Raw genomic sequence first — 18,541 nt, 5'->3', positions numbered from 1 at the left:
TTTATACCCGGAGAGCACTGTGGAGAACCCCACGGGAGCTTGCTTCTCTTTGTAGCCATGTAGTGTGTAGGGTGTACGCTATGACATCACTCCTTCCTTATCTTATTACATTATATGTAAGTGCACTTTTTTTTTACATTTTTGATGCACTTGTTAACCATTTACACTTGATACCTGATGAACATGAGCTATGTTTTCTCTACATATTTATGCTTTTGTCGGCAGTTTGTGATCAGATTAAAAATTTCCACTGCCCAATTGATAGAGCTTAAAAGCTCTGGCAGTCCAGAATTTGTCAATTGCGTTTGTTTATCCCAAAAATGTACCCATCATTATAATTGGACCGAATGAAGAAAGTGTAGCTCCCAAACATTTTATGCTGGGAAAACTTCAAAATGCTCCTTCTTAATAGCTAGTAACTAGTAGCTAGTCATTCCCTCGTGTTTTAATTTCAATTAATTGCCAAGCATATTTTATTTAATATATTTATTACAAAAGATATGTAGTAATAACTGCCTTGTTTTTATCTTTGAAGATTTACCTAATAACTTACCGTTACTAAATCCATTGCCAATCGACCCAGTAGCTTCATAATAATTTCACGTATTTATTTGATTTTTCATAAATAATTTATGGGCTTAAGAATTTACAACTAGTTTGCTTAGAGATGATAATTTATTCTCATTTATCGTATATTGTTTGATTCGTTATCAATCAAACATTTAACAATTATAGCACGTTCAGGGAAACTACGAATACATACATACTGATATTCCATATATTAAATTTAATAATACGACCGTTGAGAAGGCAACTCAAAAATTGCACTAAAATATTCTTTTACACAGAACCAATTCCATTTAAAATGAAAACGAAAGCAAGTGAATTTTACATGTAGAATTTATACAGGGCAAAAACATTTGGATTCCATACTCTTTTTTGTTTTTGGGGGCGGGGCAGCAGAGGCGAGCAAGTGTTGCCTACTTTGGGGATGCCCCATTAAACACTTCGGCTTGCTCGTCGCGTTTCATTAGCTACCTCGAATACAATATGTTGTTAATTAATTTAATAAATTCACGCTTTGATTGCTACTATCAACTCGACCCCCCCGATACCTCTGATTCCCCCGATCCTCCCCCGCTCACTCCATGGCCTGGGAAACACTCTGCTGCGGGGATTGGGCAGGTGAAAGGCTGCGGGGCGTTGCCGTGGCGCCGACCGAATCCCCCATCCCGATCCCGATCCCGTTCCCATTTCCGTTCCCACTGCCACTTCCAGTTCCGTTTCCGTTGGCGGCCGCCCTCTGCTGATTCTGGGCCTGGTTGAGGAGCTCCTTGTTCAGCCGATAGCTGCTCATGACGTTGGCACAACTCTGGTGGAAGTAAAAGTTACGGCCGCGCAGGAACGCATCCGTGTTGAGATCCTTTATGCCTGTCTTGAAGTAGACAAGAAGAAAGTGGGGCAAATTATAGAGATTTCAGATTGGGAGTTGCGGCATAAGTGTGCATTGACTGGTAGAAGTTACTGGAGGGGAAAGCGAGAGTTAGGGGTTCTCGGGAATGTACATAGATCGTGCTCGAAGTGAAGTGAAAACTGAAGCAAACTCAGGAATTACCTTACAAATGAAACATTTGTTTTCATCGTCCGGTTTTAAATCCGAACTAATCCCCACCTTTGTGTCCAATTGCGTTAATCCCGGCACGCCCATCGAAGACAACTGCGACAGGCTGTTCTCCATGCTCTCCGTGTATTTCGATGACGGATTGTTGTTGTTGTTACTACTGTTGTTGTTGTTGTTATTGTTATTTATGTTGCTGCTGTGCGATATGTCCATGGGTCCCGGTTCGGTGCTGCTCACCTGCGGCTCGGACCGCGGTCGCTCCTCCACAGGGGAGATGTTCTCGAGGGATCTGGAAATGAGCACAGGATAATTAGTAAAACCCACCACTCCATTTGACGCAGGACATGACCACAGGATACTCCCGTGCACCAAACGAAGGTACCTAACCCTTTAGACTATGGTAATCATTGATTCCAAAGTGGCAGTCAATAAGAATGTGCAGAAAAAGCAAAATTTATAGCTTACATAATATTTCGAAGTGTGTATCTCTGTGACATTAAGATTTCTTATCCTTTTAAATGATATCGCTTTATACCAATACAATAGCAGTAACATTTTTCACTCGATCACTCAAAAAGTGATTATCTTTTATGAAATTTGGGATGTACATAAGAATACCTCTGATACGTTTGAGTAAGCATTACTTATATGAAAATAGAGCAATATCTCGTAAATCTTTCAATACATTTAAAAAGGGATTTTAAGCTTTGGTTTCTAATTACTAGTTGGTAATCTTTAAGGAACTGGGACGACCATCTTACCTGCTGCTGCCCACGTTCTGCTCCTCCTGGCGACGTTGAATCTTGGCATAGCTGACTTTGCTCGACATCTTCACGGTGTCGTCGTCGTCCACAATCACGTCCTCGTCGCTATCGTTCTGGCACGAGGCCGTGTCCATCATCAGATCCTTGCTGCTGCCACCGCCGTTGTTGTGGGTGCTGCTGCTGCTGTTGGTGTCGTTCACGCCCACGCCGCAGGAGTCCGCGTTGTAGTAGTGATGAGTGGTGGATGACAGCTCGCTCACGGTTTTCACTGCGGGTTGAATGGAAGGGGGACATTTCATAATTATGAATTGGCGGAAGTCGCGGAACATAAGTATAAGGCTCTAGGCTCTAGGCGTAGATATCAAACAAAGTGAATCTAAAGTACTGTTATAAATATATATTAAAGATATATAAAATATTTGGATTGGATCTTTTTAGTTTCTAACAGTGTAATTTTTTAAGTTCATGTTCGATTAAGTAAATGTAAATTTGAAAAGCATCTGAATCTGCAAATTGGAAACCCACCACTGATATGTGCCTGGGTTGGTGCGTTGACCTCGCCCGGCCAACTGCTGCTGCTCGCCGTTGTCACATTGGTGCTCACGTCCGGCTCGTCGGGATGCGCATCCTTCTGGCTGAGCACACAGCCCGTCCGGTAGAGAATCCCGTCCAGCTTGCCCGGCTGCGAGTTGCTGTTGTGCATACTGGAAGGCGGCAGAACCGTGGCGGATGACCCCGATCCCGGGGCAGCTAGCTCCGACCCGGAGTCGGGCACTTCGTCGTTGCAGCTCTCCACGTCCACCGTTTCGATCTCCTCCTGCGACTTGGCGTCGTCCTGGAAATAAAGAGCATTTCATTGAGTTTATTTTAATATTTCGAAATTTCTTTATTATTCCTTTATTATTATTATATTTTATATCTACACTCAGTTATTCTATGCCTTTACATTTCTGTAAGACTCGGACTCACCTCTGGAGGAATCTTCCCCGTCTCCAAGGCGTACTTCCTCTTACAGATTGGACAGCTGCTACAGTAAAGACTCTCCATCATGTACATTTCGCCGTACTTGCGCTTTCGAACTTTGAGTCTCAGGCGGTTTTGGCGATTGTTCCTTATTCTCTGGAAGGTCTACGGAAAACGAGAAGAACGAAAAGAACGGGAAGATGCAAGTTAGATTCGCACCACAATTGCTCCTGAGGAACACCCACCTCCCAGCGGTTGTGACTGGTGCGAATGGCGTTCTCCTGGGCGGGACACGGAGGAGCAAACATGTAGGTGGCCTGCAGACTGGCCCTTTCGAATCCAGCGCTCAGCTTGTAGAGCCGGTCCAGTTCGGTGAGGAAGTGAGTGTGCCACTCCTCGGCGCTCAGCTTCAGTCCGCAAACGGGGCACATCTCGGGAATAGCTCCTCCGGCAGCTGCCGCCTGCAGCCCACTGACCAGGCTCAGTCCACCCGGAACTGCCCGCAGACCCGCCATGCTCAAGCTGGCCAAGGCCGCGTGGTGGGCGGCGTGGTGGTGGGACAGCGGATGGGGGTGGGCCATGTGGTGGTGCGTCGTCACCGCCGTGGACACTGGAGGTGCCCCCACATGGTGACCCACGTGGTGGTGGCTGTGGGCGTGCGGATGGGCCAGCGGATGCGGATGCGAGTGGGCGTGCGTGTGTGGGTGGTGGTGCGGTGAGGAGGCGGCCAGGTGGCTGGCCATCGAAACGGCCACGCTGCTGGTCGCCGTACTGATGGCCGGATTGCTGGTGGAGCAGGAGGAGGATGAGGAGCTGGACGCCGACGAGGAAGTGGCCAGTGCCTGGTGGCTCTTCCCCGCATTATGCAGATCTGTGTGGGCGGAAAGAAGAGGGGCAATCGTTGAATTCCAGTCAAGTCCGCAATCATTAATCATGAGGTGATACAATAGAAATGGATAATACATCCTTGCTTGGATTGGCTGGCACTCAAAGAAATACTAGGCAGTATCATAAAATTTCTAAAAAAATATAGGCAAATTGCAAATTTGTTTGCTAATATATTTGATATTTACTGTCTCCTCTATTCCTTTCCTTTCTTAAGAGATAAAGTAGGAGTATGTTATTATTTATCACGGATTAACCTTAGATTTTGCCAAGTGCACCTTTCCCACTTTTTTCCAAACAATAAATCTGCCAGGCGTTTTCTAATTGCCTCATGCCTCTTTTCAGCACATCGGTGAAAATTAATTGGAGCTCGTAATTCTTAAAGCGAATCTGCTGCCACCCAATGGGGATCAGGGAACCCAGGAGTCCGTTGCAGGATTTCTGATGTCAGACACACGTCGACCCACGTATTTCGGCAGCCACTGGCGAAAAAACGTATAAACCATCGGCAACCACAATAAATACAAACTGTTTGCTGCCAACCCACCAAACAAAATGTGTCCGCCGTTCTGCACGTGACTGCGGCCTGCAATTAAAATAATATTACAATAAACATATCCCAGTATGCTCTGAACAGGCGCAGTCGGTCGGGCGAACTGCAAAACTGTTTTATTTATATTCTTCTAAATTATTGGCCAACAAAATATGTCGGTTAACCGCTTCCATCAGCAACAGTCGAATGGATATGCTGGACCTAAATGGAGATACATTCGAGTCGTGACTTTGGTTCAAATTAGCTGCCAGTTCGGTGCTCCACCTCTCACTTCCTTGGTTACTATTTAGATAGTTCATGAACTTCAGTTTCGGAATTAGCAGATGAGCAGAATTCGAAAAAGTACACGAAATTCAATGTTTGTGCACTTTTTGGTGTATATATTTAATAACCAATGCTACTCCTATATTTATGTTACTCTTACTGAAACTGTTGCAAGAAGAAACCTCTTTTGCATAAGGTAGTATCGAGGACTCTTTGATTGATGATGTTAGTAATAGAATTTACAACTCTCCTCAGTAGATTCTGTTATTTAATAATTTACCTTGATCACTTTTTCGATTCTATTTGTAAACTTTTTGGAAATTGCAAAATGTGTTGTTCTCATGACTGACTGACTAAACTGCCATGTCCGAGTTCGATGACCACCACCCCGATTTGCGACACGTGCTCCACGATGCTATTTCATAATCCGCCCCGTCCAAGAAATGGGCGTTTCATATATCGCCGGATGAAATATGACTTCTGGCAGGCATCCATGCCATTAATATTACAGAAATTAATATGAAAATTCCAAGTGTGCATTCGATATAATACATCATCGGGGAACAAAAACCGCGGAGCAGAAGCAACAGTAATAGTAATAATAACGCTCGTCATAACAAAGGCAAACAATGCAATCAAAGCGATTCGCAACACTTGCGCATCCTTTGAGCGACCAAATCGCAGAGTAAACCGAAAAAGTGTGTCCCCCATCCGGCGATAAATGAGCAAACATTATGGCATCTCGAGGGTGGCTTCACAATGCCCCCGGAAGAGTTGCCACAATGTCCTGGATGAGTAATTAGCCCGCTAGCCCGCAAGCCCGCCACTGGAGGACGTCTTCGTGTGCCGAGCACGAGCCGCCCGAAAGGATACGCGGTCGGTTTGACTTTGTAGTCAAGTGGCTGTGCTGCCTGGAAGGGGATTGCTGTTACATTTCAAGGGGCCGCTCCAGTCGAGTGTCCTCGTATCCTCGTATCCCTGCATCCTTGTATCCTTGTGCCATTTAAAACACTTACGACATACACCCCTTCCCTTAACCCTTCGCTGCCTTTTGACTTTTGCCCAATTATGCAGAGGGGTTAACTTGGCATGTTCCCCGCTAACCTTTAGTTAGTTTAACCCATTGATAGATGCTGGCCTGCACTGCTGCCCCAGCTAATTAAAAGTGTATTATTTATCGAAATTAATTTATGGCGCTCCTGTCTATCCACGACTACTCGCTAATCCAAAAGTTAAACACAAATTCACATGTTGAGTTTGGGTGGTGGTGGGTTCATGTGGCGAGGAAAACTGGTTTTCCGGCTTAAGTTGAAAGGCAAATAATGGCCTAAAGATAAACAGAGATGTCTCTGTTTAAGGCAGAGGTGTTGGGCAAGGGGGCGACATGTGGATATAAATAACAAATCTTACATTTATGCGTAATGTTTATTGCAACATTATTGTAACATTCAAAGTTCCTGCTCCCAGTTTTCAACTACATTTTTCATATGTTTTATGTCTTAGTTGGAGCGTCATGTTCAGTTTTGTTGAATTATTTCTTGTATTAACTAATGATAGGGAAATATGATGTATTCATAGTATTCTTTAGGTAGTATAAAAGCGTAAACACTAACTTACATTGAGGAGATTCATAAAAATATACCTTATATATAATTTAACCTTTTTAAAACCCTCTCGGAATTCCGCCCCTGACAATAAGCCCACATCCTGTTTACTCCGCATTTGTTTTGTTCATTTGCATTCATATTTATCATTTTCATATGCTGCCGCCCGATTTTTGTCATAAGGCGCTTAACTCGATCAGCTTTACTAGACCAATTAGCAACGCATTTGCAGACGAGACGGTTTAGCCTACATTTTGCGAAGGTTGGGAGGGAAATTTAAGGAAAAAGGAAAGCAGGAACCACCCCCAGGTAAATAAGAGAATTTAAGCAAAGTATCAGGACTCGAGAAAACTAATAAAAAACAAATTGGAGTGGAGGTGGAGTTGGAGTTGGAGTTGAAGGAGAGGTCCTGTCGCTGTCCTTACGCCTGCCAGTCAAAGTTAACCTACTGAAGCGTTAAAATTGCTTGGCAAGAGTAAAATTGAAACAAATACGCCCGGCGATTTTTATCAGCAAAAAGGGAGATCGAAAGGCCCGAACTTTCAGCTTTTCCTTTTATCGCAAACATGCAAATTTTTTGTGCGGATGTAAATTTGCTATATAAATAAATGCGGTGCAAGCAACCCTACTTACGTCTCAAATCCCTGGGATCCTGAGAATTATTGCTGCGCGGACTTTCACCCTTTTCAACGGCGTCGTAATCCTGTGATCCCTCCATGGATTCATGGGATGTGCATGTGGGGCTGGCCGAGTCCGTGCGAAATGATTCGCTGCCATTGAACAGATTCTGCCGGATGGAAATCGAAGTGCAAATCCCATTATGACAAGTGTCAATCTTGCGCCGTTTACCAGCTCATCGTTTGCATCCCAAACCAACCCATCCCAATCTAAACCAATCCCAACCCAACTCACCTGATCCAGGGATATGCCGATGTACTTGGGCGGCGAGAAGGCCGACGGCAGCGAGAAGTTCGACAGCACCGACGGCTTGCCCAGCGGCGAGCGGTCACTGGCGAAGTAGCTGGCCGGTCCCGCTCCCGCCGCCGCCGCTGCCGCCGCCGCTCCGTTGGCCACCAGCATCCCGTGGTTGAGCAGCAGGTGCGGATTGAAGTAGTTGCCGACTAGTGACATGTTGTGCAGATCTTTGGCGTCGGGTAGCTGCAAGAGGGGGAAATCGAAAGGGATTACCTAAGAAGCACAGTTGGGGGAGAGAAATGGGGAAAGTATTGTAGAATCGTGGCAATAACAAGTTTTCAATCATTCTAAGCTAGGGTACCTTCTATTTCGTAGGGTGCCGCGGTGTATCAAGGCAGATTATTCTGTTAAGTTTATGAGTGGCACCACATTCAGTGCCTTTTCGGGGAATATTTCAACAAAATATTCACCAACTTCTACACTTCTGTGTGGGTCAGAAGACATCAGAATTTCGGGGAAAATTTCGCCATTCAACAAAATATTTAATAACTTCTATAAACACATCTTTGTGGGTCAGAAGACATTAGAACATCAATTCTGCTGGGCTACTTGACGTCTTCTCATATTTATTTCCGTACTCTTAATATTATTGTTAACCACTTATGTATGTAACCGAATGGGAATTTTATTGTGAAGCTAATGCTCTAAACACCAATAAATCAAGTAATTGGATTCGTTTTATAATTTACAAATAGTGGAGAAGCATTAAATTGTTGAGATTTACTAGTGCTTTTAAAAATTCCTGCAAATGCTCTATTTTACCTTCTCTTACTTCAACTGACAGTCCTTAAAAACATGATCTACACATATTGTATGCAACGTATTGCCTAAATTAAAATTTCTTAAAATTACCAGAGGTAATTTATCAGCAAAAAAATGATCAGCTTAGTAAGCAACTAAGCCAATAGTTATAAAAAGTTAAGTGAGCGTATAATTCGAGCGTTGAAAATGCGCATAACTCGGCTCTAAGCATCGGAACGCAAAACAAATTATGGCAGCTACATGACTTGGCGTTAAAATTAGCCAATTATGGAAGGTGGAGGCCCAAACACGGATGAGTAGCATATGCGGAGGCGAGATGTTTGGGAAAGCAGGAAAACTGCGATACCTAATCCCATTTCCCAGGAGAAAATAAGGAGAAGCTCCGAAGGGCGTCGTCGATTTGCATCGATAGGAATTGTGCACAAAAATGTTTAATTTACGACAAATAAATGTTAAATTGAGAGATTTTAGAATTACGATATCGAACACTGCCATAAACTGTGTCGATTTCAAGGGAAAGTGGCGGATAGCTCACTTCCAATGGGGTGTGAAATAACGAGAAAAATGTTTTTGCCCCCCTTCCCCGACTTTCTCCGATCCGAAACTCACACAAGGACTCTGGCAAATGATATGTGCGAAGTGGGGAGGGTGAGTGGGGGGAGGGTTCTCCGTGGACGGGGGCAGATAACCCACAGGACATACAGCGTTCCCAACAAATTGAGGCTGACGAGTGCTAAGCGGCGGTTGCCGCACAGACAAGATACTCGTACTCATACTCGTATGAGTAGAACATAAGCGGCGACATGTGTGACAAGTATTAACCCTCCCCACACTCCTGTCACTCCAACGACCCCTCGACATGCGAACTTTGGAACAGCAAAATTTACATACAAATTTGTCTGCCAGGAAGTATTTTACGGCGAAAAGTGCGAGCAAATGATGGGACAAATATTTTGCAGCCAACTCTGGGCTATCGCACTTGAAATCTAATCTAAATATTATCCATGACGAATTTATATAACTGGGTGAGGTTAATAGGAGATGCGATGTGCCTCTTGATAAACAAAACAACCATCATCGCTTCGATTAAAATAAAAGTGTGGTTAATTTTACCTATTTTTAGATTGCCAATCTGCCATGCTCCCATCAAATACTAAGGAATTGGCGCCTTTGTCAATCAATCTCATTAATTACTGTGGAAAATCCCTCCTTCGACAGTTGATTAATCTGCTCCCATGGCCGTGGTAATTTCCATCGTAATCCTGGTCACACGCTGCACCCAAGTCGAGTCCAATAAATTAGGGATTATCAAGTGAAATTAGCACCTTCATTTGGGGGCATATGTTGCCACATCGGATCTGAATAATCACCAGGCATCCCCCTGTTCACCCCCTGCTCATTAGGCTCGAATGTTGCAAGTCAGTCGGAGCAGGAGGAGATTGGGGTATTGCAACCGCATGAGTTGCACTTTGTCTAAGTCTGCACATTGGTCCACAGCTGTTTGGGGTCCCCACTCCGGGGATGAAATAGAAAACCCCAACAGAAGTGGTCAGCCACTTGGCACTCCCTTTCCAAAGGACTTTTTAATACAATGCTGCAGGATTTTCAGCGTTATTTTCGCCGTTTGATTTATGGCCGTTAATAAGTGCAATGAATGCCATATACAGTTTCCCCTTCCATTAACGAATTTGGATATTGCACTGAAAGTTTAAATGGGTTCTAAAACGGTTTATGATAAATACAACTTTAAAGCACAACACACTTAAAAAGTATGTATACTCATAAGTTGGATTCATTTAAAGCGTGTTTGTGTAAGAATTAGACAAAGGTATTCAAATAATAAGGTCTAGTCATAAGACTGATGAGATCACACTGTGGAACTGGTATTTTTTCCAGTGCAGGAGCAGGTGCTCTTCTTTCCCTTGGTTGGTTCGGGGAGTTTGGTTGGTCCTACTCCCGTTTGTTTGCTTTTCTATTAGCGCTGGGCGGGTGATTTGTAATCCCAAATTGTAACATTCCTTATCCTGCGAGGGGGATGATGACTGCGCCCAGATTTGCATAAATTCGTCCTGTTTGCCCTAGCACTTGAGTTATTGGTGTTCGCCACGACCCTCGAAGCGTTCGCACTTGTTCTGTGCAACTCTCAGCTGCATCACATACCAGCCGACAACAATAACAGCTTAATTACAACAACACGATAGCGAGTGGCAAATAGCAATTGTCCACATACAATTGCCAATTCCGCTTAACTTGCCCATAAAACACGGAAAGCGACAGCAGACGGCCCAGAGCAAAGCAAACAACTTGGCCTCCACACACCTCACGGCACACCGCAAATAAATCTCAATTTGTGGCACTAACACGGAGTAAACGAGGCTCAAATCGAACCGAAGAGCGGTTGGCAATACTAAAAACGTTTAGCAATTGCCAATTTTCGCAAACTAAATGTTTATGGCTGGCCCCAACCTGTTCGTCTTTGGCCTTTTCCATGGCTCAAAGCGATTGAACTCAAGGAGCAGAAAACTGCTCTGCCAGTGTATTTTGTAGCATAGCTTTGGGCGTCTTTTAAGTCTGGGGAATGCGGCGAAAGTTGTATGTTTTCATTACATTACATTAATCTAATATAATAATTTCAGGATTTCAGACAATCTTTGCGAGCACATGTGATCGAAAGGCCAGGAAAGTGCAAGGCTTTTGGTTAATTGTATTACATCATCATCATATCTGCATATGCATATACGTAAAAATCGGAAATCATTTTAAGTTGCCAACGAGCTTCTGGATGTGCCTAGGCATCAAGACTATTAATTCCTGAAGAATATTCAGATTTGAGAATTTAGTTCAAACGATTTAACCCAGAAGAAAACATCTCTGGTACTGACTCGCCTAGTTAGGTTTACACTAAGAGATGAGGTCGAATTAAGTTGTAACTAACTAACTTAACTACATATTCATCTACAGAATATTTAAAAAGAAAATATTTTTTAAGACGACTAAAACTAGCTGATTTGTATATGTATGTACATTTGAAAAAAGGAAGCGCTTGTAAGGAACATGATTTCTTTCATCTCTGCACCTCTTCCATATCTTTTCTATCCGTTGGAATTTCTTTACCTACCTATCACTGACCATTTGGACATAATACTCCCCTTGGTGGTAAGTACTCCTGGTTAAACGCCTCGCTGCCTCCGCATTTTGCTGCTTGGTTCCTACTGCCTTCCTGATAAATTGCCATAAATTAAATTAGGCTCACACACACACAGATAGAGCGAGGCACACACTCGCATATGCACACAACTCAACTACTCATACTTTGTGGTAATAAGTGGCAAAAAAATGAATTATTTTTCATATGCTGGCCCGCCTCAGTCCCATAACTTTGCCCACCCCGACTTGACTGCCATTTTCCGAAGGGGTCAGTCTGTTTACCTTTTGTTGTTGCTGCTGCCGTCGTGGTTACAGAATTGTTATGGTGTCTGGTGGGTTTCCTTTCTGCCTTCCGTGCCTTTCACCCACCCAGACAGGTTGGTGGTTGGTGGAAGGTCCACTGAAAGCAGGCCCATATTAAACCATTTGACGTTGCTTTTAATATGCTCGCTCGGCTTGTTTTATTAATTTTTATTGTTTGCCCGATTCCCGATTATAATCGGTTTCATAAATTATGCTGGATAAGCGACCTGTGAAGTGGCCTTAGGATCAGTAGTCACAGAGAAAAGAGACATTGCCAAGAAAGCAGAAGAAACTAATACTTAGCTATGGAGTACAGAGAAAGCCACTTAAAGATGTATGTAGGTGGAACACGCACTTTAATCCTATATCTTTTATTGCTTTTTGGGAGGATCTCTTATCAAGAACCAGTCACACATAAATATTACTGACATATAGGTATCAATAAGAGTTCTGTTTCAAGATGAGAATTCTTTTAATGCAAAGTAAATACCTGCCATAGCCCTGCTTTTCCACTGTCTTCCGAAGCGAAAAGCGGTTCTTTGCAACCCAACTCGCATCTGAACGCCGAGGACATATTGTTGTCATGTTTAACATATCTTAACGCTACTCAATGCTATGCAGGGGTAGATATATATTCCTATTCGAACTGCAGCACCGGTCGGAATAACCAGTTCCTCCACGCGGACTCTTCGAACATCATCAGCGCCCGAGTTCTTCATCATTTGTAGCATCAGCGTCAAGATCATTGCTCATGTTTACAATGATGACAGGCAGCGGAATGAGCAGAAGCTGGCCGGGAATCGACTTCCAGTCAAATCAAATGGGGCTGCTCTGTGAGATCGGGATAGGGATTGGGATCGGGCCTGTAGTTAACTGCGGCCCGATTCCACTTCCACTTCCATCAGGCCCGACTCGGAGTTCGGAATTGAAGCTATCATAAATCTGTTCGCCGCAAAAATCTACACACAATGGGGCGTTTGCAAACGCATTCGCGATCGGAATGCGACGACGAACTCTCTGAATCTGCCTCTTGACTGACTGCCACATTGGAAATGCGACCGTGATCGGGCAGAAACATCAGAACTGGTAAAACATCGACTCGACAGTAACTACAAAGCCGTAAAGCTTTAACATTTGTTTTAAATAGGAGCGCAAAATAAAAGATTACACCTGTATCTTGTATCCTACATGGATAAATGGTCCCAAACCAAGTTTAATTTAGGGCTAATCGATCTCATGTTTATGTAAAATAAAAATATGTTTATTGTTGCAGTGCCAAAGTTCAGCATTGATATATAAATCATAAGCATTTTTATGATTATAAACTGGAGTACGGGTGGCTTCCTTTATAATACATATTCCTAGTAACAACTTCAGTTTAAGGCTTCCTTTATAATACATATTCCTAGTAACAACTTCAGTTTAAGGCATCCTTCTTCAAAAGAGGTAGCTCACAACATACACCGCACCTAAGCGAGCTCCCACAGCTTTCTCCTCACTTTCTCTCTCGATAATGGATCCTTAATTGAGTGCATGATCAGCAATCACGTTGTCATCCCTAGTCGCATCTCAAACTGGAAGTTCACTTGGAACTTCTGGTTGGATTCGCTGTTTTACAATGCAGCATTGTTTTGCTTGCTGTGGGCTTTTGGCCGCAGTTTCGCGATTCCTTTGCCGGGCTAGCGGTGTGCTGATTTATGGCATCTTTCGGCATTTCGGCTACCGGCCCCCAGTCTTTATGATTTGTCATAAATATGTCCCCTCTCCGTCCGATTAGAATCGATCGGCTGGGTGATTCCAATCAGAGGCTGTCCGGATTGTTTGGGCTGAGGCTGAGGCTGATGCGGAGTTTCTGGGCTTTACTTACTCTCGATGGAAACGGACGTTGTCCACGTAGAGCCTCGTGCAGACCGGAAGCGGCTTCCGAGAGGACAACGAGCGCTTGGGACGGCAAATGGCTGCTGCCAAATGCGTTGCTTTCCATCTGCAGCTCGTTTGTGTTTTGTTTTGGTTTTGGTTTAGACTAATTTGGCACTAGGGGGCACTCATAACCTCACTTTCGCTTTCAGTGTTGGCACATGCAAAGATCACTCGGTATCGGTAATGATCGGTTGGGAATTGTATTTCCGCGTCGGTAAAACGGTAACTCGGATCAGCTGACAGCTCACTCGTTCTCCTTCTCTCTTGAACTCTCTCTCTCGCTCGACACAGAACACCCGCACGTACGCGCTGCAGAAATCCAACTGAGGCCAAATGGAAACCAGTTGCCGTAAGTCGCCCCGTGTGCTTCCTCTTCTCCAGCCTCGCCGCTGCGCAGTCGGCGTCGACGTCGCTGCGTAACGCCTCGCGGCCTCTGATTGGCCAGCGGCCACAACCGGTTTGGGTGCACTCTCGCCGTCCCGCTCTGGCGCACGCCCACTCCCACTGCGGCAGTGTCTTTACATTATGTTCTCACCTCTTTGGGCGCACAGTTTGCTTTTGTCGCTGCATTATTATTCCAAAATGGTTGCGTTTGTCCATCCGTTGGCCATTGTACGCCTGTTTGTCTGCCAGCACCTGGTACTGGCACTCGAACTGGTACTGGTACTGGCACTCCCCGGATTTCCTTGCCCCTCTTCCATTTTCCTCCTCGATCAGCCCCCCTCCCTTGGCCGTAAACTTCTGACATTTTGTGTAAATAAACCGTATGGGAAACATTTTTACTTTTGGCTTTGGCATTTTGTTGTTGTTTGTCGGACACTGTCCCGGACAAAAGTATCTTGGAAGTAGTCTCTTTCCTTTTTTCTGCCTCTGCAGCTGGGTTTTTGCACACCGTCCACTTAATATAGCGCATTACTGTGGTATTTATTGGGCGCGAAGTGGCGAAAATATTTCAGAAGCAGGGTGTCAAGGAAATTGGAATTTAATAGGCCACGATGGCTCTTCTGGTTGAAAGAAACTAAGCCAATTTTACAACGACCAAATATTATTAAAAATATAATATTTGTGTAGTGACTGGTGGTAAAAGTAATGGGACCATTACAGATATAGTGAACTTTTTGGAAGTCTTAAATTGTGAAATATATTGCTTTAATCGGGAATTCGAGTGTGTAATTAGGACCTAAAATGTTTGATTTGTTGATTCTTTCTTTAACCTTATCTTTTGCCTATGGTATTCAGCAGTTCATTCGCATTAATATTATTGAAGGATAGAGATGGACAAAATCCACGGTTCCAGACTTTAGTAAGCTGCCAGAACGTATTGATTCTCAGCACTTGCTCCACTGTCAAACGACCAACGAAGTAGCTACGAGCAGAAATAGTTGTCACACAATATTACTGCAAACAAGAAGATACAACTATAGCAGTATTAAAAGAACGGCAGAGGATACAACCTCCAGCTACCACTGTGTTTAGTAGTGGGGACAACATAAAAAGCTTAACCATTCTGCGCGCAACTTTTTATTGGCAGCTCTTTGCGCTCGCTGTGATTTCCAATACGCAGGCCGGACTAACTAAATAAAGTATTTTCCCTGCAATTTACTCGGATGGGCAGGGCCTGCGGAGGTGCTGGAGATCCGGGTAAAAAATGCGCAAGCCTTTCTGACATGTTTATGGGGCCCTGTCCGTCAAATCGGTCCAGTTGACACCACTCGCTGCCCGCTCCTTTAATTGGTGGCTAGTAAATTTTCTCTTTACCATCTTTGGCCGGGGGATCTGCTCGGGCAGATTTCTTCTAATTTTTTGCTCATTAAATTTACATTTTAAGAATTCCTGTGCGAGCGGAGGAGCCTGCACTTTATAATTTCCATCAGCCTGCCTCTCGGTTTATTAGCCATCTCTGTCGGTGGGAGGGAGTGCGCGATACTGCCGAGTGGTAGGAGTGGGAGGAGTGAGAGGGAGTGCTGAGTGGGAGCGAGAGATCTGCAGTGCACTGAGCAAAATAGTTGAGTGGTCATATATACAGCTATAAAGTGTTGCAAGGATTCTTGAAACAAATGCGGTACGTCAAACACAAGATATCATACAAATCTCAAACTGTAATTAATCAGAAATACCTTCAGAATCCTTGCATTTAGTATTTCAACCATATCCTCAGATAAAGCAGAGGTAATTCATATTCAAGGAATATAATCTCTTACAGACCATATTGTTCTCAGTTTGGGGAGTCCTCGGAAGAGCCCAACATGGGGCACTGCGAGAAAGCGGGGAAGGAGTCGCGGAGTCGCCGAGTCATTGGGATTGGGAGTGCCAGAGTGAGACAACTAGGAGGGAAGCCCGGGAGTTCGGAGCGCATGCGCCGACGTTGGAGGTAGCCTACATTATGTGTCTATTTCTTGTACATAGAGTGGAGTCCTGCTCCACTCCACCTCCAACTTCTCTCACTCTGGCTGCTCCCAGAGGTAACTGAGTCTTCTTTCGACTGGTGACTGGTAACTAGCAACTGGGAACTGGGAACTGGTGACTGGTAACTGGTGACTGGTAACTGGCGAAATCGCAGGGCGAGTGCCATGTACAGGACTTGTACTGCATTTCGGGTTGGCAGTAGATTTTTCATTTTATTTATGTGCTGCCTTCACTCTACGATTGCCTTCACTTATTTCAGCCCCCACCATATCTTATTCTTTCTCTTCTCCCTCTCCCTCTCCTACTTCTTTTTCTTCTTCGGCTTGTCAGTTTGTCAGCTTGCCGGCTACAAAATTAAATACTTGTCTCTGGTCCGATTTCCTTCTTCTTATCTTTGGGGCGTGTGGGCGCGCCTCTATATACACCCAGCTGTCGTCCGTCCCGGCCACCTCATCCTACTCCTCATCCGCAGCGTCTCCTATGTGGGTATGTGGGAATGGGTATGTACTTTGTGCAACTTGGCCTGACAACTAATTTATGTAGTGGCCGGGCAGCTGCCGCAACTTTGGCTCTGCTCAGTTCTTTAATAATCTCGCTTTTTTATTTCGCCAAACAATTTCTCATAATTCAGTTTGCCTAGGTGACGCACCGAAAAAGAGATATAATATTGGGAGGGGATGCATATACATATGTATGTATATCTTTAATTGGTATCAATTTGATTTACTAAATAGTACCCGATTAAATCGGAATATGTCGATGGCTTATTAACAGATGAGCTTATTTTTTATGCTTTTATTTTGCATATGTGTATTACTACCACATAGTACATTTAACAGTAAACCACAATGTTATCTGATGCTAAAATGTATACTTTCTGAAGCTATGTGCTAACACTGTCATATTATTATTATTTATTTGCCAAAACCTCGTTGGTAAGTATACCGTTGTTTTAAAAATTACTATAATCACTTTACCTTTTACAAAAAGTAAGAAGTTTAGGAGAGCCTAAAAATTGTAATGTCTATATTATTAATATACATCATATAAGTATACATTTCATGGCAACTTCTCGATACTTCTTCGTCAATGGTGACAACCAGCATCTTTATATGACACTGAGTTGCAGCTTTCTGCGCAACACTACTTTGCATATTAATTGCTTTTGAAACACTTTCCTATAAGTTCGGACTCCGTGATTTATCGACCTTACAAGAAGGTAATCCTGTATTGAAAACATCCCCAAAGTACATAACTCCCATCGCTATCTCATCCTCCACACCTGCTTTCGGAGGAGAACCGCAGGAAAATCCGGGTAACGCCTTCGAATTAATTGAAACCGCAGAACAAGTGCCAAAACCGTTCGGCTGTCAAATCTGCCACAACCAATCCCCCGAACGAACCCCCGCAAATGTACCAGTAGAGATAGAACCAAAAAAAAAACAAAAAAACAAAAAAAAAAACACAGATGCGTCAAACATAAAAAAACTTATAGGAGGAAAAACAGAACCCAAAAGCAATCCCCCGCAAATCCCAGACAAATGTGCTGGCAAAAGAGCATGAAAATGTACCAATACTTCGCACTTTCGCATGTAAATATGAATGGAAATGAATTACAAGCGAAATAAATGTACGGGTGTACGGAAAAATATCACGAAACAAAGCGAAATCGTAAAAAAGCATAGCCACTGGAAGAGCAGGGGGTGCGGAGGGGAGGGGGCCAACATGGCCTTTGGTTTGGCTTTTTGGGATTGGGATTGGGCGTCGGGCGTGGGTTGTGGGTCGTTTTTTTGCGGTTTCGGCAGCACACAGTCGCAATGTTGACATGTTCCAAATGCAATTTTAACAGGATTTGCAAGGACACATTTGCGCAAAGTGACAGAAAAACGCAGCGCAGCAACAACAAAGTCAACTTTTTCCACCCCACACCCCTTACATCCCTCATGAAAATGCCTACACTTGGAGAAAAATATTGGCCCAAATTGGTAGGGTGAAACTCGGGGAATTTCTATCACTATCAATTTAGTTATAAATATAATCAAGCGGGTAAATTATTAAACATTTTAAATTTTGTGACAAGAATCTTCCCTTAATGAAATGCACTAATTTTACAAAAACAACTTTAAGCTTTTTTGTACTGTTATAAGTATCAATAAGGTGTATGAGTTTCCATTATGCTATATCCTTTTATTATCAAAGTAAAATTATGTTGATAAATTACAGCGACCGATGCAATGTTTTCTCTCAGTGTGAGCCCGAGTGATGTGCGTGGCTGGCATAACTTGCGGCTTAAAGGGATCAACTTGTCATGTTTTTGTCGTCGGCATTGATTTTCCACTTTCCACGACCTGTGACCCAGCAGAGCCACACCCAC

General features: G+C 43.7%; 1 protein-coding gene across 6 annotated transcripts; it reads right to left on the bottom strand.

Moving 5' to 3' along the window:
- Positions 1-661: 661 nt before the first annotated feature.
- Positions 662-14,521, bottom strand: LOC6534912 (protein Teyrha-meyrha). Of its 6 annotated transcripts, none has more exons than XM_015195436.3 (9): positions 13,709-14,521; positions 7,567-7,842; positions 7,288-7,441; positions 3,594-4,219; positions 3,355-3,513; positions 2,911-3,220; positions 2,383-2,653; positions 1,616-1,910; positions 662-1,435 (listed from the first exon to the last, which is right to left on the bottom strand). In XM_015195436.3, exons 1-9 carry the CDS (start codon positions 13,823-13,825, stop codon positions 1,142-1,144), a joined length of 2,502 nt encoding a protein of 833 aa, XP_015050922.1. In that variant the 5' UTR covers positions 13,826-14,521; the 3' UTR covers positions 662-1,141. The 6 variants fall into 6 exon arrangements, with proteins under 6 accessions (XP_015050922.1, XP_002095583.1, XP_039229983.1 ...); XM_002095547.4 differs by having other exon boundaries at positions 1,673-1,910; positions 13,709-14,520; XM_039374049.2 differs by having other exon boundaries at positions 7,567-7,812; positions 13,709-14,520.
- Between the last annotated feature and the right edge of the window lie 4,020 nt (positions 14,522-18,541).

This window comes from Drosophila yakuba, chromosome 3L (genome assembly GCF_016746365.2).
Source record: "Drosophila yakuba strain Tai18E2 chromosome 3L, Prin_Dyak_Tai18E2_2.1, whole genome shotgun sequence".
NCBI lineage: Eukaryota > Metazoa > Arthropoda > Insecta > Diptera > Drosophilidae > Drosophila > Drosophila yakuba.
The sequence above is the reverse complement of the archived record's forward strand: the minus strand, read 5'-3'. Positions and strand labels throughout refer to the sequence as shown.